General features: G+C 41.2%; 1 protein-coding gene across 3 annotated transcripts; it reads right to left on the bottom strand.

Annotated features, from left to right (window-relative positions):
- Positions 1 to 380: 380 nt before the first annotated feature.
- paqr7b (progestin and adipoQ receptor family member VII, b) lies at positions 381 to 23,250 on the bottom strand. 3 transcript variants are annotated; one of them, XM_072548259.1, is made up of 3 exons: positions 23,137 to 23,250; positions 22,901 to 23,009; positions 381 to 9,178 (listed from the first exon to the last, which is right to left on the bottom strand). In XM_072548259.1, exon 3 carries the CDS (start codon positions 9,145 to 9,147, stop codon positions 8,089 to 8,091), a length of 1,059 nt encoding a protein of 352 aa, XP_072404360.1. In that variant the 5' UTR covers positions 9,148 to 9,178; positions 22,901 to 23,009; positions 23,137 to 23,250; the 3' UTR covers positions 381 to 8,088. The 3 variants fall into 3 exon arrangements, with proteins under 3 accessions (XP_072404360.1, XP_072404362.1, XP_072404361.1); XM_072548261.1 differs by having other exon boundaries at positions 381 to 9,173; XM_072548260.1 differs by having other exon boundaries at positions 23,114 to 23,241.
- Positions 23,251 to 23,909: the final 659 nt, after the last annotated feature.

The raw sequence follows: 23,909 nt of genomic DNA, 5'->3' as shown, positions 1-23,909 counted from the left end.
GTGGGCAATTGAAAGTAGCTGAATTCCTATTCCATACTGGGTATCATTATCTAAATAGCTGCGCTGAAATGCTTTGAAAACTTGTGTTTCCGCTTTCCCAAACCCTACTTTTCTATTTTCTTTTTACAACCCTCTCGACAGTCCTGGTTATTCAATGCACCAGTTCAGATTCCTCCTGCCAATACCTGTGACTCCAATGATCCTGCAGCAGCTTTGACTTCTACCAGTTTCAACTCCTCCACCGTCCACTATCTTGGCCAGGAGCCTTTCACCCCCTTCCACCAAGATTTCATGCCTGTGTAATGGAATTGTGTTGACTATATCAGAAATGTAACAGAAAATTTAAACACATGGGAAAACCAAAGATCATGAAGCAGAGATTCTTTATTCCATTTGTATTGGGTCATTATAAACATGAAGGGAAATTAGGGATAAACTAAGAATTATTTATAATATTCACAGGGAACAAAACCTGTGGGTTATATTGTATTTAGGAATCCTTTGCCGAAAATGTGTTGCTGGAAAAACGCAGTAGGTCAGGCAGCATCCAAGGAGCAGGAGAATCGATGTTTCGGGCATGAGCCCTTCTTCAGGAATTGTTTCTGGGCAGAGGAGATGACCTGGAGTGTGCAGTGAGAGAGGGACTCACTGAAATCCTTGTAGAGGGAGGAAGAGAGCTTCTTCAAGGAAGGCATCCTTGTAAGAGGATTTGCAGTAGGTTAAAATCAACAAGGAGAAAGTGAGGCCTGCAGATGCTGGAGATCAGAGCCGAAAATGTGTTGCTGGAAAAGCGCAGCAGGTCAGGCAGCATCAAAGGAGCAGGAGAATCGACGTTTCAGGCATGAGCCCTTCTTCAGGAATGCTCCTTTAGGAATCCTTTGACTGTCTTCTCTCCCTTCATCAGCCTTTCTTCGACCAAAGACATTTTCTTTCCCTATTCAGAATCCATTCAACTACTTCAACTACCCTCCCACAGTCCCCATTGGCTGCTGGAGGTCCCATCACAACAACTTTAAATGTCTCCATTAATTCTATCCTTATTTCTCTCTGCTCGAAGGACGTCTAACGTAAATTCAGTCATTTACAGAACTGAAGTCTTGCATCTCTAAAATAATTCTGCTAAATACTGGGCTTTGTGTTCAGCACTGACTGCGTTTACATTGTGCATTTGATATCGTAAAAACATCACCGTCACAAAAGTATTGAGATTATCTTTGCGACGTGTCAAAGGTTTTGGGACAGCTGACCAATGTTATTCCATTAAATATATTATAAGGAGCAGCTTAAATGGAGTGCTGTCAAAGATGTTGAGTGAATTGCTGCAATACATCTGGTACATGTTGCACAGAGTTGCCACTGCCCCATCCATGATAAAGGGAATGAACAGTGAAGTTGTGAACGTGGTGGATGAGATGCTAATCAAGTGAATTGCTTTGTCCAAGATAATGTCAAGATTCTGGAGTGTTGATGGAATTGAACTCATCCAAGAAAGCAGAGAGAGTATTCCATTACAGCACAGCCTTGCAGCACACCAGGTGTAAATGCAGTTTAGCAAGCAAAACCAAATGATCAACAAATGGAAATTGGTAGGAATTTTCATGAGCTTAAAATTTACAAAGAGTGGAAAGTGGAAGGACAGTGAGCAGAGTAGTGAATCCGAACAGTTCAGCTGAAGGACAAGGACTGCTGCTTATTCTCCCATTCCTTTTAAGCTCATTACTAGAACTTTCCACTGGTGACAGAACAATTTACAGTTCCAGGGGAATGGTTTGAGGTTTCCATTACAATACAGGAAATGAGCTTATCTCCGGCTCTTGATTAGTAAGGGTTACAGCAAGAAGGCAAGTTGAAAAACAAAGAATGGGGTTGAGAAACATATCAGCCATGATTGAAAGCTGGAACAGACTCCATCAGCTGAAAAGCCTAACTTTGCTCCTGTATCAGGATTTGTTTTAACTTACATTTATGTAAAATATTGGCAATGGGATTCTGAATATAACAATGAATGGGCTGAACGTTTAATAGAAATGAAAACAGTTACTCACAGCTCAGAGTCCTTTCATGGTTACAACTGTTTGTGTCAGTGTCATTCACTGGCCACTCCATCACACAATCTAATGTAAAAAAATGGATTTTAAAACATACACTGCACATTGTCACCTGTGCCAGAACTTTTAAAGTCTAGCAACTGTGGAAACAAGAATCAGCTTGCTCTTATGCTCACATTTCTGATCACGGCATTCTGCAGTGGTTCAGGAAAACCCAGCACAAGCTGAAAGAATAGCATTTCATTTTCCATTTAAATACTTTACAGCCTTCAGGACTCAACGTTGAGCTTGATAACTTCAAACAATGGCACAGTGGCTCAGTGATTAACACTATTGTTTCACAGTGCCAGGGATGCAGGTTTGATTCTACCTTTGGATGACTGTCTGGATGGAGCTTGCACATTTTCCCCATGTCTGGGTGGGTTTCCTCTGTGCACTCTGGTTTCCTCTCACAGTCCAAAGATGTGCAGATTAGGCACATTGGCTATGATAAATTGCCCTGTAGATAGATTAGCCATGGGAAATGCAGGGTTACAGAGATAGGTCTGGGTGGGATGATCTTTGGAGGGTTGGTGTGGACTCGATGAGCTGAATGGCCTGTTTCCACACAGTAAGGATTCTAGGATTCTAAACCATGAACCCTGTCCTCAATTTTGACTGTCATGGAATAGTTGTAAAAAGGGACCAAAAACATTGACTTAAAAGATATTGACTTAAAACATTGACATAGACAGGGTAGATAGAGATGAGCTTTATCCAAAAGGTGAAGGATGCAATAACGAGAGGTCACGCTTTCACGGTGAGAGGTGAAAAGTTTCAGGGGATATACTTGGCAAGTACTTTACGCAGAGGGTGGTAGGTGCCTGGAAGCGTTGCCAGCAGAGGTAGTGGAGGCCGGCACGGTAGATTCATTTCAGATGTGTCTGGACAGATGCATGAGTAGGTGGAGAACAGAGATACAGATGATTAGGAATTGGGCAACAGGTTTAGACAGTACATTTGGATCGGCTCAGGCTTGGAGGGCCAAAGATCCTGTTCCTGTGCTGTAAATTTTCATTGTAAAATAGGTCACAGGTGTTACCTGACCCACAGAGGTTGGTGACGTTTCACAAAACTGACATGGATTAAATAAAAGATAAAAACCGAAAGATCTGTGATGTGTAAATCAGAAACAAAAATAGAAGTTGCTGGAAAAGCTCAGGTCTGTCAGCAACTGTGAAGAGAAATTAGAGTTTATATTTCAGGTCTGGTGACCCAGTTGAGTTAACTCGGATTGTTCTCCACAGCTGCTGCCAGACCTGCTGAGCTTTTCCAGCAATTTCAGTTTTAAACAAAAGATAGATAATCTGAAATAAAATTAATATTTTTGCCCAAGGCAAGAAAAAGTCCTTATATGCTCTTTTGACTTGCACCATGACGAGAATTTTGACATGCGAAAGATGGAACCTCACCCACAATAATATAACCCTGAAAGCAAAAACTTGAGCAGACAGAGAATATGCATCCAGCTGTAACTTCAAGGGACTTCTTTGATTGAGCAAGGGAATTGAAACTAAGATGCAGACCTCAAAACACTTCACGAAGAAAAACACCTGCCTAGCTGTAACAGCATATATATAGTTTTTTTCTGATTGATATGCTGTGACAAGTGGCATGTCCCAAGGGTCAGTGCTGAGGCTTCAGCTTTTTGCAATATATATTAATGAGGGGAATCAAAAGCATGGGAGCTGAACTTGCAGATAAAACAAAGTACAAATGGTGAAGAAGGCATAACAAAGTTGAAGACTGATATAAATACGTTGAATGAGTGGGTAGATGTCCAGTAGGTGGAACAATGTAGGAAAACATGAAACTGTTCACTTCAGCAGGAAGAATTAAGGAAGTGTTACTTAAATGGAGAAGGTTTGCAGAGTTCTGAAGCGCAGAGAGATCTACATGTTCTATTTCATGCTTCAAAACGTTATATGCAGATACAGCAAGTAATTAGGAAGGCTAATGGAATGCTATCCTTTATTACAAAAGGAATTGAATAGTGAAGTGAGGTCATGCTTCAGTTCACAGGATATTGAGGAGATCACATTTTGAATACTGAACACAGGTTTGGTCTGCTTGTTCAAGGATGTAAATGCATTGGAGGTGTTTCAGAAGAGGCTTTCGAGGTTGGTACCAGGCTGTTCTTTCACTGAAGTTTAGAAGAGCAAAGGGTGAAGTGTATAAGTTCATGAAGGGTGTTAATAGGTGGACATTAAAAAGAACATTTCCTCTTGTAAGGGGAGTCTAGAACTATTAAGCATTATTTTAAACTTCAGAGCCATCCTTTTATTATAGAGACGAAGATTTGTTTTCTTCCCCAAAAGGTTTGTGTAATTTTGGAACGCTGTTCCTCAAAGCAGAAGTGGTAGTGTTATTGGTTTTTTCATTGATCACCACCTTTATTAAACAATAAATTCTAAACAGGCAAAGGGAGCTGAAACTTTAAAAGTCAATGCAGACTTTGCTACTGTTGATATTCCAAGAAGCAAAAATCAACCAATCACTATTTCAGGTTTTAAAAAAAGGTTACACTTCAATGACACCATAAAACTATAACACTTTCTTTTCTGCTGGACTATAACCCCTTCTAACTTTGTACCTATTTACGAAAGGGTCATGTGACTATACAAGAGCCACACGTTCGACGTTGCATCTTATTTAATTTTCTCTCAGGATCAGCATTGAATAAGGTCACTCTTTCTCAAGAAAACCCTGCTGCCTTATTCCTGACAGTAAAATAATAACTATAAAAAGGTACAGCTATGTGTTAAAAAGAAATTAAATGTTTATTTCAACCAACTCATGAAGTTGAAAAGATAGTGGTGTCAGCCCTCCTCACCTGGTCAGAACATATTCAACCAAAGTTCCATCCTTGCTGTCACACGTATTTCTCTCATTATTCTCCCTCATCTGTGTTCATCAGAACTGGTGCAGCCACAGGGGAACGGTGCAACACATCAGAATGATGTCGAATGCTGGCTCAGTCCATTTAGGCTGCCAGCCATTAGCAGCACCAGCAGCTGGGGAAAGGGATATACAAGTTTACACCATTTCACAGGGTCTGGTCACTGTTGAAGATGGAGGCTTTGAAGATGGCCTATCCCCTCAGGGCCAATTCTCAACTGCTCTCCATGACAACCTGTAGTCACAGCCTTCGCTCTTTTAAAGATCAATTGTTGGAGAAAGTTTCTCGAGATTTGCCAACTACTCATAAACCCTGCCTTTAGCAAAGCTAGGTCAGAATCAGCAGAAAAGTCTTTGTGTGGCTTTCCTTTTCAAAAAAAAAAGCACTTTGAATAGTGACAGGGTTAAATCCAAATATCCAGGTCAATTCTTGCCAATCTGCTACAGCCCTGCTAAGAATTACACAGTACCTGCAACACTGATTCTAACAGATAGCTGACCAGGTATTCACTTTGGTAATGCGGTCTAAATAGGTCCTTACATCCATTAAAAGGGCAACTGATGTTAATGTTGAGCAGTTCGTTAGGTTAGCAGCTGCTCAGCCCCATTATCACTAGCCTGGTGATCACTGGGTCAGAAAATTACAGGAATCAGTTCATCTTTTCCCCAAAAGTATTTCAGTGACAAACAAGTATTTTACAGAGGGGATGATTCACTGACTTGCAATAGACCTTTACAAAATACCTATGGCCAGAAAAATGGGCTTAAATAAACTTTTATTTTAGAGTAAGTATGAGTGGAGAGGCTGAAAAATATTTTACGTCATCAATGCACTCTCCATTTGTTCCCTTGCCACTCCTGAAAGTGACTATTAGAGAAAGAGCCAAAGCCCACAATTCACTTTACTTTCCAACAAAGGAATAGGGCATCAACAAAATGATGCATTAAGGAATGAGAAACAAGAGGCAGCATTTCTACTTAAGTCAGCACTTAGCTCATGGAAGACAGCACCAAATGGATTAATTTCTCTTGGAACATTCACAGATACTCAACACCATTCATATCCAATTAAGAAGGGGTCCATTTGCAATAGACTTCTTTTCATTCACCAACTGGAGGTCTCCTACATTCATTCATGTGTGCTCTGACCAAAGGCAGGTCTGTAGCCCATTATCTGATGTTGCTTCATCATGGAGATGTTTCCTTGGCATTTTTAGTCCAGAATGTCTTGGCATTGCTTTCCACCATGAGTGGTGAGATGAGCAGGAAGGTCATATGTCTACTTCAGCTGGAATGGGAATCAAATCTACACTTCTGAACCACAAATTAACTAGCTTTCACTATTTGTGCAATAAGCAGCATAATTTATTTGGTACATGTGACAATTTCTTACTGCAATACTGTTAGATCTTAAACCTGCACCCTGATCATCCAAGACTTAGTAAGTAATACTTTTTCCTCAAATCAAGAGACCATGGGATCAAATCCTACTCCAAATGTATGCTAATACTCTCAATTCTGGATTCATGGTATGTTAAAATGAAGATATCATTTCATTGTTAAACTGAGACCTTTCCTACTGTCTCAGGAGGGTATAATCAATCCATTTCATTATTTCAAAGTAGAGAAGGGAGTTTTCTCCAGTATCTTGGCCAATACTGTATGTTTCAACCAACGTCCCTAATTGTTATCATCTAATTTGTTTGTGCTTTATCAAAGTTAGATACCATGTTTGCTAATTCATCAGAGCAACAACAGTTCATTAAAAGAATTTCAAATTGGATACAGAGGGACATCATGCGATCATGACAGACTCTACACAAATGCAAGTATATTTAATCTTTTGTCCTAAGGTGCCTCAAATAGTAAAGCATTGCAAACAAACAACACAATTTGTCGAAGATATCTGGCATTAAATGGTAGAAAACAGCACTTAGCAAACTGTACACCGACTTTTGAAAGATTTTCTAATCGTGTAGAAAATCTAATGGCGTTTACTAGGAAATCTTCTTTCTACCTCTACTGACATTACACCAATGATATCAAATGTAGTGGATAATGTCACTGAAAAAATCTCCAAGTCAGCTAATCAGGAGTTGAATGGGACGCACTGGTATGGAATTGAAACATCCAAATAGTTGAGAAGCAGAAAAGGAGCTGCACTGATTCTGTCAGGGATGCTTTGCCAATGTTATTTCATTTCTACCACTAAAAGGTACCATTGGGAGGTGACCACTAATTATCACTCACAGATCAGCATGACACGACAATGTGCAAACTTCTTGACCAATCTGAAATGTTCGCTTTGGTACACGTTAAAGCATTTCATCAGTCAGTCAATCAGCCAAATTATTCAGTTTGAGTATAACTCTGGATAGTTGGAAATATTGAATACGACCTAAAGAAAGCAGGGAAATTAATAAAATGCTGGAGAAACACAGCAGGTCTCACAGGGTTGGTAGAGAGAAAACAAGAATGAATGCTTCAGAGTTCAATGACCCTTCTTCCTGAAGAACAAGTTTTGAAGATGGATCACAGGATTCAAAAAGGTGACCCTGCTTTCTCCCTACAGATGCTGCCAGACCTGCTGAGTTTCACCAGAACTGTTTTAGATTTCCAGCATCCGGAGTTGAGTAAAGTTGGACAAGTTAAGTGAACAGGCCAAGGAATTGTTGCTCGGTTAAATAATTAAATTTAGACCCATCATTTTTGATATTCAGGCATATTTAGGCACGCCATATTGAATAACACAAGGCCAAAAGTCACTCGTGGTCTGAACTTGACACAGCAACAGTTGTTGAACAAAATCAATTATAACAGAACATGTGATTTGAACCAGCACTTTGGAGTTCACATCTGAAGCTGAATGTTCAGCAACGGAGCTTCACTAACATGACAATTTTGTTTATGTGATAGCAACTTTGGAACATGTTACTTTGTCTCACTGCAAAACAAATTGAGGTCAAGTTCAAGCCAAGAATAAAAATCCCGATTCCACCACCCAACAGATAGAGCCACCCTTCCCTCTTCTCCCTTCAACCACACACGCAAAAGTTGAAGATGTCCTAAATGTTGAAGATAATAAATCGGGAAGTGACAGTCTTCATTTGTCCTTGTGGCTCAGTTTGATTTTAATGAGGTGCCTCATGTAAAGCATTGTGGCAATGCTGAAGGAGATAAGGAGTACAAAACTGGTGATCACAGACCAGGTGGAATCTCTGTGCCAAATCTGATAGAAGTGCTGTCTGTTTTTATAATCCAAATGGACAGCTTCCAGTTGGGCCAGGGTACACAGGACAATGAACACGTGGAAAATCTGATGCCCCTGCAGGAAAATGTCACACTTCCCCGGGAACCACTTCTCCGGGTGAGGGCAAGAGAAGAAATGAGCACTAATGAGGAAGAAGATGATCTGGCCTGAATGGTACCAAATGGTGTCATCGGTGCAACCAGAGGAATAGCAATTGTTTATCCGGTGCACTATCGGGCTAATGTCTAATATGTAGGCCAGCCCTGCTGGCACTACTTGGTAGAGTTTGCGTGTCCAAGGGCACAGCACCTTAGCATTGGATTTTGAGTAGCAGCATCCCACACAGGACAGCCAAGCCAAAATGGTAGCCATTGGGAGGTAGAAAGGCTTAATAATGTGGTACCACTCCTCTTCAACAGAGTAGTAGTAATGGACCAATGCACTACCATACTGATAGATGGCCACGCCAACATAGTCCAAGAAGAAGAAGGAATAGTGGGCAAATTCAGAGGTTGAGTGAAAGAGATGGGCCAAGGAACTGAAAGTCAAGTAGGTGAAGGCAGAGAGGAGAAGGATCAATAGTGGCAGCGCATGGGGATCAGACAAAAACTCCTCTGTCTCGGACAGCTTCTGTAATTTGAGGAGGACGACCAGCGCAGCAATAAGGTGGGTCCAAACATTAACAGATTCATTGTGCCGCTGGAACAAGGTGAAGAAGTAGTAGCGCCAACTCTGTTTTACTGGCCTGTAGCCAGAGTAGATATACTGCTCCCGAAATATCTGCGGCACTTCAGAATCCTTCACGGGGCACGGCATGCTAGGGATGGACTGCTCCACCAGCCTGGGGATCTGACGGATCTGCTGGATGTTGATGAAGAGTCTGCCAATCTGATCCATCACCACTGTTGCCATTGTCACACTGGGGACTGTTGCAAGATCTAGACTTTTAAAAACAAAACAAAAACAAAGCAACAGTTAATAGGATCATGAAGGAATAACGTGAGCATAACTCAATCAAAAACAACGGGTGTTAATTTTAAGGCTGAACACAAACTTCATTTCAGGGGAACATGCAGTACCATATGGGACCTCAGGACATCCTAGGGTACATTCACATCCATATGCACATTGCTGAAGCACCTTAACTGGGGTATCATAGGAAATTTCTGCACAGCAAAATCCCACAAACAAATTACGAAGAAATTTAGAAGAAACATCTTTACACAGAGCAACAGTGTTAAACTCACAAAACAAGAAACAGTTGAGGAAAATAACGTAGACACATTTAAAGTACCAGCTAAATAAAGCACATGAAGAAAGGTAAGGTTACATGGAGTGTAAGACAAGAAAAAGCAAGTGCGAGTGATGGATTCACATCAGTGTGGACTGGTTGAACCATATGCCTGTCCCTACCCTGCATGTCATAAATGATTCTGTTTGAATTAGTTGACAGCATTAGATCAGAAAATGGATCAATTGTATTATGTCATCAAGTATATAACAGCTTATCTCCATCAGGGGTCCTTTGAAAAACATTACCAAAGTAGTCAGGAGCTTTTTGCCAGTTTTTGTCTGCTGAGGGCAGGGTATGGTACTGCTGAAACTACCTCCTGCTGTGACTGCATTCCAAGGCTCGAAATTGCAATGTTGACTGGCAGAAGGGTGGAGTGGGGTGCAGGCAGAAAAGGAAGCAAAAGAAACGTTAACCATGCAAGATTTTTTTTGTTTTAAGTGCTCACTTTTTTGCAGCAAGCATCAGGCCTCTCAGATTGCTCAGTTAGTCTGCACCAACCATTTTAAAATGAGAGGATTCACTGGGACACCATTGTTGCCTTGGAGCTCTCAATCTCAAAATCCTGTCTTGTGACCCATCCCCCACAAAACATGCTACCTAGTTTAGCAGTTTGAGTGAAAACCAAGAGTGAGTTTACATATTAGGATCTAACAGTGGTCTACAGATGGCCTGAAACTATCAAGCAACTTTCAAATAGAGAGTTTTGAAGCACACTGTCCCAAATCTAACGCGTTACCATTCCCTCCATCCTGTGCCACTATGAAGGGAGGTAAAGGTGGGCCAAAGTGCTCAGCTCCAGAAGTTCATCTTCCTCATGTCTTTGACATTATCGCTGGGATGGTTAATGGACCCTCATCATCAAGACCCCTTTAACAATTAATCAGTTACATTAACATAACTAGCACCCTTTTGTTCATTTTATGTCCATTGCCTGCTTAGACAGTCTCCATGACACCAGACAAGCACAGGTTGATGCTGCTGATCAAGTTGCAGCAAAGCCAAATCTCAGATACATCTCCAGGAATGAATCAGCACAATTTGCTGGTGATATTCCATCTCTCTTGCATCATCCAGTTAATTAGCCCTTCCAAACCAGTATCCCAATTGGTATTCACTGTTAAACTCAAACAAAATAAACATTTTTTGTGACTGTGTCATTATATTGAAAATGTTTATGCAGTTTTACAGATGAATAGAATACAAGATCTAAGAAAGCAAGATCTTAGCACTTATCATTGGCAGAAAACCTCTTGGTTTAATGATTCTACATCAAACAGATTTGCAAACAAACAACCTCGATCCAAATCCAACTGGGAATAGGTGAGAAGAAAGAAGTCCTAGAGTTTTGCAATCTCATCCCAACCCAAAAGATCTGATGATATAGGAAATGAAAAAATATCACTGCATATGGAACCAATCGTCATTAGGTAGGTCTGAGACAGTGTTAGTGAACACCTAAAGAGTTCTGCAGTGTGATAAATTCAAGTTTTACTTGCCCAGAGTATACTTGATGGAAAAAAGTGTAGAAGAATTAATCCTCACTAAATTGACATGTCCCAAAGTGCTTCATAATCCATTAAGTTGCATGTACTTATTCTGATAAACATGTACACTGCAACTACGAATCATCATAGAAAATCAGGACATCAGAACTCTCTTCCTCGTATTTTAAAGTTAAAAATCACACAACACCAGGTTATAGTCCAACAGGTTTATTTGGAAGCACTAGCTTTCAGGGGTATGCTCCTTCATCAACCACCTGATGAAGGAGCAGTGCAATGAAAGCGAGTACTTCCAAATAAACCTGTTGGACTATAACCTGGTGTTGTGTGATTTCCAATTTCACCACGATGGTGCACACAGGAAGCTTTACTGACACAGACATGTTGTACTAGAGCTGGCAATGAATCCAACTTCAAACCTGTTGAAAGAGTTACAAGGGTGACAACCAGACAGTTCCTGACTATAATTTGCATTTATAATACTTCAAGTAAGTGGTTCACAGGAGTGTTACCAATAAAAATTTGACACAATCACTAACAAGCATTGGGACAGGTAATCATAATCTTAAATTTTTATAGTTTAATGAGCATATTTAAACAAAAGTGCAGGTGTTTCGGGAAGGAATTCTAATACTTACTGCCCAACTGACTGAAGGCACAACTGCTAATGTGTAGCAAGTTCAAAAATCACAACACCAGGTTATAGTCCAACTGGTTTATTTGGAAGCACCAGCTTTCGGAGAAGGAGCAGTGCACTGAAAGCTAATACTTCCAAATTAACCTGTTGGACCATAACCTGGTGTTGTGTGATTTTTAATTATGTCCACCCCGGTCCAACACCAGCTCCTCCACATAATTCCAGGGATGTGGAGAATCTTAGCTCTGTGGTTGGTGGTAAGGCTGGAGGAGGTTACAGAGGCATGGTGGGGTGAGCAATCATGAAGGAATTTATAAACAAACATTAGAATCTTAAAAATCAAGGTGTTGCCAGGGCTGAAATCAAATACAGGGGGAAATGGACAGTTACAAAATGGGTAGCAGAGTTTTGAATGAGTCTTAAATGTTTTCAGAGTGCAAGGTAGGAAGCCAGCCAAGGGTTCACTGAAATACACCCATTTAGATCACAAACATTCACACATGAAATAAACAGGCTGGTTAAGATCAAGTGGTCCATTAAGCTGACCCCACATTCAATGTCCAGAGCATCGTGACTAGATACCTCAGATTTCAGCAGCATAAAAAGTAAAAGTTAACATTTCAACATACTCCTGTCCTATCAGAGATGTCATCTCCTGAACGAACTATTCAACTCAGGCCCTATCTACCTGCTTCTGTGGGTGCTAAAGGCTCTATTTCAAAAGGGCGGGGGAATTATGCTTTGTGTCCTTGCCAATATTTATCAACATTATAAATACAGGACATCTGTTCATTACCAGATAGCTTTTTGTGGGAGTTAGCTGAGTGTAGGTTGGCTTCCACATTTTCAAACTCAAAGTGACCACACTTCAAAAGAAATTCATTGTTTGTAAAGTGCTTTGGGAAGTCCAGAGGTCAAAGGCATGGACAACATTTTTTTTTTAAAAAAAGAAAAGGAGAGGTAAGGAACAGAAATAACATGGGCCAAATTAAAAAGCAGTACTGTGGAAAGTTCTTGACGCCCTTAGATGACAAACCAATAAACGGAGAACAGGGTTGAATACTTCAAAACAATTTTCACAGAATTTGCAGAAGTGATCACATTTAGCATTTTGAAAAAAACACTGGGGCAAGGCAGTCACCCTCATTGAATCCCTTGATGAATTAGCTGAAATCCTGAACAATGAAGCAGCCACTGAGTGAGGGAAGATAAACAACTATGAAGCAGCACAATTGAAACTGGTTCACCATAACACAAACTATGTTGTCTAGCTAACACCAAGTGTTACAGTTAACCTGAGAATGCACCTTTCTAAAAAAAAAAGTTTTATGATTTACACATGAAAGAAGTGAAACTATAATGGTATTTGAATTGTTGAGAAATGAGTGTTTCTAATTAGGAGACAGAACAGCTGATTCTTGAAACACTCAAAGCCTACCTGACACCAACATCCAATAACACACCTCAATGATCTCAGGTTGACATGGTACTGGCTCTAGTCCAAGTCACCTGTTGCCAATTGGATAGTACCACGCCCGAGTTGGATAGTAAGGGTTCATATCCCTACTTCAGAGTCTAAAAAAAAAGTGTGGCACTGGAAAAGCACAGCAGGTCAGGCAGCTTCTGGGGAGCAGGAGGGTTGACGTTTCAGGCATAAGCCCTTCACCAGAAAAAACTGCAGCACGTGATCTAGACTGACACTCCTTCGATAATACATAATCTAAGATACAGTCTTTTGGTTGAGATGTTAAATCTGTTTGTTTTTTCACATTAATAGTTGAGAAAAAGCAAGGAAATTCTCCCCCAGAGTGTCAGTCTATATTTATTCCTCAACCAATATCTAAAAGGGTCATCTTTATGATGCCGTTTTTGACAGCAAATTTGCTCTCACCTTTCCTACATTCCATGAGTGGCTAAATTTCAAAAGTACTTTAATCGTCTGTGAGACACTTTGGGATGTACCAAGACCATGAAAGACATGCAGAGATGCAAGCGTTTTGCTTAACTTTAGCCTGTTGATATTGTTGCTCTTGCTCTCCAGCTCATCAGGACAAACACAAGAATGCCAAATTTCAAACAATTATATCAATTTATACAATAGGAGAAGAGGATGCCTACTGGATGGCAAGTTGACTCTGATTGACAAAGGTGTTGCCAGCGACAAAGCAAAGAGGAACTATAGGTACACCAAGGTCCTGGTTTAGCAGATAGTAAATACCAACTTAGAATTTGTAGCATTCTATTCGTCTGACATGAACACCACACAAAGTTTAATGAAGTAAAATACTGCAGTTTGGTATCGTGGCAGGAACTGCAAGGAGAGATGTGAACTAAGAACTGTTGGTACAGAGAATGGTAGACTCTTGTACTTTGAATTAACAGCAGAAAACTATGTGCCCTTAGTTAATTGCCAGTAAACAAGTTTATTCCTCTCCATACAACAGGCAAATTACCAAATATATTACAATCCATATGATAGCATGTCTGACTTGAGCCCATTACAATGTCTATGCATTCTCATTGTCTGCTGAGACTACACATTCAAAAACATGTTTTCTCCAAAAGTTACAATTCCCAAAAAAAAGACTAAAAGGGAATAATTTTGTGCGTGCCACTTTCTCTTCAGGCCGTGCTCAAGCCTTCTGCTGAAAATATTCTAATATTGAAATTTGGTTCCACAATTTACTTTACACACCCGTATCAGGACCATGGCAAAATCCTATTCAACAAACTCAGAAGGGCTAATCGACTACTCAGACAGAATCTGTCTTCATCCAACTTGCAAGGGTAAAGGAGGTTGGGAGATATTTTGTGGGGTTTGCAGCTGGTCCTGGTGGATCAAGGCAAATTGTAAATCAGGTGCAGAACAGAATTGCGCCTCCATCTCACTAGTATGATGCTGCACATGAGCTCAGAGTGCACAAACAGCCCAAATCAATAACCAAGCTTTGCACCTTCGTCTCCCAAAACTACACCTTGCAAAATGCAATGCTCCAATACACTATTTCAGTGAGGAGTGGCATGAAGGAGATACACAAGGGAGAGTTACTACATTACCAAAAGGACGTGGTGGCTTTGGAGAAGTTACAGAAAAGGCTTACCAGAACATTGTCTGGTTTGAGGGGTAATGACTATGACGAGAGATTAGATAAACTTGGTTTGTTTTCACTTGAACGTTGGTGGCTAAAAGGTGACCTAATTGCAAAAATTATGAGGGGGATGGAATAGAATGGATAGTTGGAGTCTTTTTCTCAGAGTAAAAAAATGTCCATTATTAGGGCACACAGGCTTAAGGTAAAAGGGGCAAGTTTAGAGAAGACACGAGAGGCAAGTCTTTGTTTTAAAAGCACGGTGGGTGGTAGGTGTCTAGAATTTGCTGACAACGGAAGCGTTGGAGGTGGATACAGTAGCAATGTTTAAGTGGCATCTTGACAGATGTACAAATAGACAGGGAATTGGGGACATGGACCATATAGAGCCAAAAGGTTTTTAGTTTAGATAGGTGCCATGTGTTGGCACAGGCTTGGTGGGCCATAGGGACCTGTTCCTGTGCTGGACTGTTCTTTATTCTTTTACAGCGGATGGGTCTGGTGTGTGACAGGAGAAAGACGACAGCAGAGAAGGACCAGGAGCAGGGCAGAGAAAACTCTGCTTTTCCTCTCCAAATTTAACCCAACAAGTAATCACTGAGAATTAATTAGCTAGTAACAGCATGAAAGAAAGATTTTTCATATTTTTAGACAAAATGACCTGGGCTATTAGCATATTTATAAAGTCAGAGGTGTACAGCATGGAAACCTTTAGTCCAACTCATCCACTATGACCAGATATCCTAAATTTATCTAGTCCCATTGGCCATCATTTGGCCCATATCCCTCTAAACCCTTCCTATTCATATACCCATCCAGATACCTTTTAGATGTTATAATTGTACAAGCCTCCACCACTTTCTCTAGCAGCTCATTCTATACACACGCCACCCTCTGCATGAAAAAGTTACCCTTTAGGTCCCTTTTATATCTTTTCCCTGTCAACATAAACCTCTGCCCTCTAGTTCTGAATTCACCCACCCAAGGGAAAAGACCTTGTCTATTTACTCTATCCGTGCTCCTCATGATTTTATAAACCTCTCTAAAGGTCACCAATGCCAGGACACAGTGACGCAAAAGAAGTGACAAGCAATTCAAAAGATACCAGATTCAAAGAAAGAGTTCATACCAGGGAACAATGAAAGGAGGGCACAGGATCTATCAAGATAAATATTTAATCTTTATCAACCAGGTCACAAATCTGTGGTTTATTGTATATTAGTGCTTTGTCTACAAATTGACATGTAAACAATGGTACTTTACTAAAAATTACATAATACATCAGCCTTATGTATGTTAAAGTGAAACCCAAATAACCTATGTCTGTCTTTTTCACCCCAACCTCATTTTCTAGGCTTACACTTCAAGTCTTACCACAAGTCATTTGGCATTTAGTAAGGAATTACAGTTTGGTAATCAACCAACAGCCGTCTAATGAACGTAACTCCCATGGCCATAGTCCTGGCATAGAACTCTAACAATTCTGGCTAAGTGGTGGAGATGGTCCATTGAGTCACAAGTCATATACTGAACTGAAATCTTGTTTTTAAAGCATACTAAACATCACACGTTTGCATCTGTTGCATCTCTTGCCAACTCTCACACTTATAGAATTGTACAGCTCAGGAGGTAACCATTCAGCTCATCAAATTTTGACTGGCACTTTGGAAAAGTAAACTATCTAGCCCCACTTCCCTGCTGTTTCCCCATATTCTTACATTTTGTTCCCTCCCTCAAAACATCTATCCAATTTCCTATTGAAGCCAACTTCTAAATCTGTGTTCATGAACTTGTTAGGCAGTGCATCCAAATCCTAGTAATTGAAAATGTTTTCCCTAACATTACCTCTGGTTCTTTTCTCACTTACCATAACTCTGCCCATTGGTTACCAAACTTCTGCCACTGGAAATAGTTTATCATTATTTACTATTCTTTCAATCAGAGGCTGTGCCTTTAGATCTTGAATTCCCTCCTTAAAGCTTTCCACTCCTTCTAAAAAGGTGCTCTAAAATTGTCAGCTGAACTCCTTGACTCCATCCTCCTGAAAACTTTGACAAAATATTTCCATTGCTAACATCAGTTTGAAGTTTTACTTTATTAACAAACTGATGTTGAACTAGTTGGAGTTACCTGCTTCACCTAATCACTGCCACTTAATACATAATGTCTCTGCCCATACACTCAGAATTGTTTTGCGATGAAAAATAAACTCTCAATGTTTAAAAACTTCAAGATTAAGGCAGAACTACAATTGTTGAACACATTTCATTTAGTGCTAATAAAAATAGGAATAAAGCCATATTTTCACATGAGAAATATAATACTTGGGTCACCAAGGTGAGTGTGTTAGATCAGGAAAGACATAGGAGGAACATAAAGTGAAGAAAGAGAGAGAATAAAGTAGTGGTATCTTACTGCTGAGGCTCATGGTCACATGCCCCAGCTTGCAGAAGATTTTCAGCAACTTGTGACACATGACACCACTGACAATGCAATGCAGAATATTCTGAATTAAGGTGGTGATGCAAATCTGGAAGCATAAAATCATTCACTCTGCACATTAGTTTTCTAACTCCTACCTTTCATTTGCTCTCAAATAAGATAACTGAAAAACTGTATGCCTAGGTTTGATTTTCTTCTATTCTTTCATGGGACTGAGACAATGGAGGCGAGGCTGGTACTCATTATTTTGAGCTGAAGTGCTTGCAGGCTATTTCAGAAAACAGTTAAGACTCAACTCAAATTATTCCGGATCTGGAATCACACGTTGACCAAACTAGTGAAAGAAGTCTGCAATGGTGGAATTTGAACTGCTTTACCCAAAATATTAGCCTGGGCCGTGGACTACTAGTCCAATGATATTACCACTTATTAATTAATCAAAAACACAAAATATCAAGTGTACAAAATTGCTGTTAATAATTTTAGGTGTTAGTTAATGTCAAACACCAGTGGAGAGGACTTTGAAGTACAGCAGGAAGTGAATGTGTAATCTCTCAGGCAAATTTCTTAAAATTAAAATAAATTTAAAATCGTCCCCCTCTCTCTTGATTCTTCACACTTCTGCTTCAATGGGGGTGCTGCATTGTTAGCCTGAAAGTCCCTCACGAGTTCTTTAAGGCCTGATCAAAAATGAATACAAGATGACATGTGTTTTCATATAAAGCAAATTTATTAGCTTGATCTACTTTAAATATATGCAAACTAATGAGTGAATTTATTAGACACATTGGGAGTCTGATGAAGGGCCTTTGCCCGAATGTCGATTTTACTGCTCCTTGGATGCTGCCTGAACTGCTGTGCTTTTCCAGCACCACTAATCTAGAATGTGGTTTCCAGCATCTGCAGTCCTTGTTTTTACCATAATGGGAGTCTGCCTGGCAGGGTTTCCTGGGGAACGGCTGGCATTAGGAGCTCTCAGATTCCACCACACCAGTTCATGAACCCCAGTCCAATGGTGAAGGTCCATGGCCCCACTGTCACAAGTCTGGTCGGATGGGGAAAGTCCAAAGTGTGGGACAAAGTCCCTGATCTTTGCACTATCCTGATTATGTGATGAATTACCATTTCACCCTACTTTTGTACTACTTTTCCAACCCTCAAAAACAGGTGAAAAACAAGGTGGCCCATGCAAACATACATGTAAATAGTTCCCACCAATCCTCCAGGTCAGGCAGTTTCCACCCACCCAACCCCATTCAAAATAGGCTGTTTTTGCATTAACCATGTCTTACATGAACTATAATAAAAAGTCCCATATTCAATTTGCTCCCTTCCTCAAAGAATTAATTCCCACAAGAAGCCGAAGATGAGCTAATATGATATTCAACTGTAAATTATTTTAGGATCAAAATGTGTGGCACTGAAAAAGCACAGCAGGTCAAGCAGCATCCAAGGAACAGGACAGTCAATATTTCAGGCATAAGTTCTTCATCAGGAAAGGGAAGGGGCTGAGAGTTAAATAGGAGGGGCTGAGGGGAGGTAGTTAGGAAGGCAATAGGTAAATGCGGGTGGGGGGTGATGGTAATAGGTTGGAGTGGAGGGTGGACCGGATAAGTGGGAAGGAAGATGGACAGGTAGTTTGGAGGGTTGGATCTGGATAAGGTGGGGAGAGGGGAGATGAGGCAATGATTATTTTAGCAGCAAATTATTTTACGAGGATGTGATGAGCACTCACATAAGTCTCTTATGTTTTCCACCTCAAGATGGTGGCCAGAGCTGTCTGATGGAAATGAAAGGAATCTTGGCCAATTCTGTTTCTCTGCCAACTCAAAATGCAGAGGTCATCTAGAGTGTCAGAGCCCATTTTCTTCAGTGGTTGTCAAATACAGAAGGCGAACAGCCCTGCTAAATATGATGCAGTAGAGATGAGGGATACCAGTTATGTAGAGGGATAGACAAACTATGTTGTTCGCAGACCCAATGGGTCTAAAGGAGTGCAGGAGGAGGGCATTGGATTTAATAGTTCAAAATGATAATAGAAATAAATAAGGAGTAAAAGTGTTGGCAGATCAGTAATAGAAGGGGAAGATAAGAATTTAAGTTAAGATCTGGAATGTGCTACTTGAAAAGACAATGCAATTACTTATAACTAGAAAAATACTTGAAAAGGGAAAAGTATTCATCACTATAGAGGGGGAGGGAGAGGAAATCAGGGGAGTTTACTATTTACTATTTCAAACAACCAGAATGGGGACACAGGGAGAATGTACAAACTCCACACAGACAGACACCTGTCATAGAGTCATAGAGATGTACAGTATGGAAACAGACCATTCGGTCCAACCCGTCCATGCCGACCAGATATCCCAACCAAATCTAGTCCTACCTGCCAGCACCCGGCCCATATCTCTCCAAACCCTTCCTATTCATATACCCATCCAAATGCCTCTTAAATGTTGCAAATGTACCAGCCTCCACCACATCCTCTGGCAGCTCATTCCATACACGTACAGACCTCTGCATGAAAGAATTGCCCCTTAAGTCTCTTTTATATCTTTCCCCTCTCACCATAAACCTATGCCCTCTCGTTCTGGACTCCCCGACCCCAGGGAAAAGACTTTGCCTATTTATCCTATCAATACCCCTCATAATTTTGTAAACCTCTATAAGGTCACCCCTCAGCCTCCAATGCTCCAGGGAAAACAGCCCCAGCCTGTTCAGCCTCTCCCTGTAGCTCAAACCCTCCAACCCTGGCAACATCCTTGTAAATCTTTTCTGAACCCTTTCAAGTTTCACAACATCTTTCCATTAGGAAGGAGACCAGAATTGCACGCAATATTCCAACAGTGGCCTAACCAATGTCCTGTACAGCAGCAACATGACCTCACAACTCCTGTACTCAATACTCTGACCAATAAAGGAAAGCATACCAAACGCCTTCTTCACTATCCTATCTACCTGCAACTCCACTTTCAATGAGCTATGAACCTGCACTCCAAGGTCTCTTTGTTCAGCAACACTCCCTCGGACCTTACCATTAAGTGTATAAATCCTGCTAAGATTTGCTTTCCCAAAATGCAGCACCTCGCATTTATCTAAATTAAACTCCATCTGCCGCTTCTCAGCCCATTAGCCCATCTGGTCAAGATCCTGTTGTAATCTGAGATAACCCTCTTCACACTCCACTACACCTCCAATTTTGGTGTCATCTGCAAACTTACTAACTGTACGTCTTATGCTCACATCCAAATCATTTATGTAAATGACAAAAAGCCGAGGAACCAGCACCGATCCTTGTGGCACTCCACTGGTCACAGGCCTCCAGTCTGAAAAACAACCCTCCACCACCACCCTCTGTCTTCTAGCTTTGAGCCAGTTCTGTATCCAAATGGCTAGTTCTCCCTGTATTCCATGAGATCTAACCTTGCTAATCAATCAGTCTCCTATGGGGAACCTTGTCAAATGCCTTACTGAAGTCCATATAGATCACATCTACTACTCTGTCCTCATCAATCTTCTTTGTTACTTCTTCAAAAAACTCAATCAAGTTTGTGAGACATGATTTCCCACACACAAAGCCATGTTGACTATCCCGAATCAGTCCTTGCCTTTCCAAATACATGTACATCCTGTCCCTCAGGATTCCCTCCAACAATTTGCCCACCACCGAGGTCAGGCTCACTGGTCTATAGTTCCCTGGTTTGTCCTTACCACCCTTCATAAACAGTGGCACCACGTTTGCCAATCTCCAGTCTTCCGGCACCACACCTGTGACTATCGATGATACAAATATCTCAGCAAGAGGCCCAGCAATCACTTCTCTAACTTCCCACAGAGTTCTCGGGTACACCTGATCAGGTCCTGGGGATTTATCCACCTTTAACCGTTTCAAGACATCCAGCACTTCTTCCTCTGTAATCTGGACATTTTGCAAGATGTCACCATCTTTTTCCCTACAGTCTATATCTTCCATATCCTTTTCCATCGTAAATACTGATGCAAAATATTCATTTAGTATCTGCCCCATTTTCTGTGGCTCCACACAAAGGCCACCTTGCTGATCTTTGAGGGGGCCTATTCTCTCCCTAGTTACCCTTTTGTCCTTAATTCTATTTGCCAAAGCTATCTCATGTCCCCGTTTTGCCTGTCAAATGATCTCCTTCTGTGCTGTAAAATTCATTAACTGAACCACTATGTTGAACTCAGCTTCCCTATTATACAGGAAATAAAATCACACAACTCCAGGTTATAGTCCACCAGGTTTATTTGGAAGCACTAGCTTTCGGAGCACTGCTCCTTCAACAGGTGGTTGTGGAGGTTAAGATCATGCTCACAGAATTTATAGCCAAAGGAGTCCAGTGCCATGGAGATGTGATACAGTAAACAATTGTAGATTCATGGCACAGTGGCTCAGTGGTTAGCACTGATGCCTCCCAGCACCAGGGTCCCAGGTTTGATTTTGGCCTCGGGTGACTGTGTGGAGTTTGCACATTCTCCTTGTGTTTCCTCCAGGTGCTCTGGTTTCCTCCCAAAAATCCAGAAAATGTGCAGGTTTGGTGAATTGGCCATGCTAAATTGCCCATAGTGCTAGGTGCATTAGGGAGATGGGTCTGGGTGGGTTGCTCTTTGGAGGGTCAGTGGTTTGGCCGAAGGGCCTGTTTCCACACTGTAGGGAATCTAATCTTATCTCTAAACAAAACTTTCATCTTTTATAATAGATTATGCTGGTTTCAGTTCTTTGACGTGCAAATCCCAGAGCTTCTTTCAAATTACATTCTCAAGATAGCTCAGCCTCCAGTACTCAGAACAGCATGTAGTTTCCGTGTAGTTCTACTCTTGGCAGAGGGACATACGGTAGTATGATAAAGTATGAAGTATGGGAAAGAATGTCACCACCCATAGAGCTCTCAAGAAAGGTAACAGAGAGAAAGAGGGAGCTGTCATTCCATACTGTTTGAGTCATCCACCGGCTTTTTAAAAGGGGAAAGATACACCCAGAAAAGGTTTACGCGATAAGTGGCTAATTTCGCCCACTTCAGGTCAACTAACTTGAAAACGTCATCGCTCTCCTCACCCTCAAGGTACCTCCCGATTATTTGTACTGTATGAATACATACACGCCTATAAAACACAATGGCCTCAATTTCAAAATTCTCGTCCTTTCAGAACACAGAACTGCTCAAAAGGAGTATCCTCTGATGTCCTGTAATTTAAGATCATTTCGACATTTACGCTTTTGGGTTTGGGAGCTGACTGTACGTACCTCCTTTAATACAAGTGACTTACAACCGTCGAGAAAAAAGTACCTTGGGGTCTGTAAAGTGCTTTGCAGCTTCCTGAGGTCGTGAAAGGAAAACAAAAGATCTCCTATTTCTGGAAGTTTCATCAGATATGCCCCCATCTCTAACCAGCCCTCAAGACAAAATATTCCGAAAGGAAATGAAACAAAACCATTTGATGTTTATCCCGGTTTTGCCCCCCAGGTCCTGGAGATCAGTCATAACGCTAACTGGGAGCCTCCAGAACAATCTGGAAGAATTGCAGCTTGTCTCTCCCAGCGACATAGTGGAGAAGATCCAAAGGGAACCGCTTTCCGGTGAAACTGTCATTGCTGAAATTGTTAAAGCCCCTCCCCACGGTCACTTAACATGTTATTTACCAGACGGAGAAAAAAATACTTGTCATTGCCCCTGACACTTACCGATTTATTGAAACCTTGTCACTTTCCAGGCGCAGAGTTCAGCTCCACATCCCCTTCTCCGAAAGCTGCCGCCACCGCCGGTGTTTCCAAAAATACATTCGCCTGCAATCTACCCAAGAGAACAACCATTTATTAATGGGTGTTAATGAGATTAATGAAATTAAACTGAAAGACATTCCAGTGTTTTCTATTTTTGGTTCAACTTTTTAATACCGGTTTTAAATTGAAGATATTACATCTAACTGCTGAGTGCCATAGGGAATATCTCGGCCTGGATGCTGCTGCTGGTGAGCTCGCTACTTCTCCGCTGTCGGATACACTGTATCTCCCCCAGCTGCAACCCCCAGTAGATACATCGTGTTCCAAATCCCGGATACGCCCTGTCAATCAATCAACATCGAACTGTCAATCAAATGCCCGTCGCAGCCAATCAGCTCCTTGCTACTTGCATCGCACCGCCAATCAGCGAGACACGCAAGGGTTGGACGGGCGAGGCCCCGCCGAGTCGTGGGTGTCACTGAGGAACAAAACAAGAGGGAAGACAAGGGAAGGGCTGTGTATTGAGAATGGCTTTCATTCCATGAAGAATGATAGCGTGCAAGGCAGTCATAGCCACTCTCTGAGCATAGAAAATATGTCATTGTTTTATGGGTATACCCAGTTCATTACCTATACATGTTGTTTCTCATGGATGGAGGTAACTGGCACTCAGGGAAATGCAGGGAACTACTGGGTCTGCTTACTGGACTGATAAAGTGAACCACTGAAACCAAAGCAGCAATTTCTGTTAAAACTCAGCAGGTTTTGCAGCAGCTATGGATAAAAACAGAGTTAGCATTTCAGATCCAGTGTCTCTTCTTCCGAACTGTTCTCCATAGAGCTCCAGACCTGCTGAATTTCTCAAGCAATTTTAGTTTGATTCAGATCTCCAGTATCTTCAGTGTTTGTCTCAGTTTAGAGGTAAACAGCTTCCTGGTCTAAGTAGAAAAGTATTTTGCAGTTGGCATGA

The sequence above is a fragment of the Chiloscyllium punctatum genome, chromosome 27 (assembly GCF_047496795.1).
Source record: "Chiloscyllium punctatum isolate Juve2018m chromosome 27, sChiPun1.3, whole genome shotgun sequence".
In the NCBI taxonomy this organism is placed as follows: domain Eukaryota; kingdom Metazoa; phylum Chordata; class Chondrichthyes; order Orectolobiformes; family Hemiscylliidae; genus Chiloscyllium; species Chiloscyllium punctatum.
The sequence above is the reverse complement of the archived record's forward strand: the minus strand, read 5'-3'. Positions and strand labels throughout refer to the sequence as shown.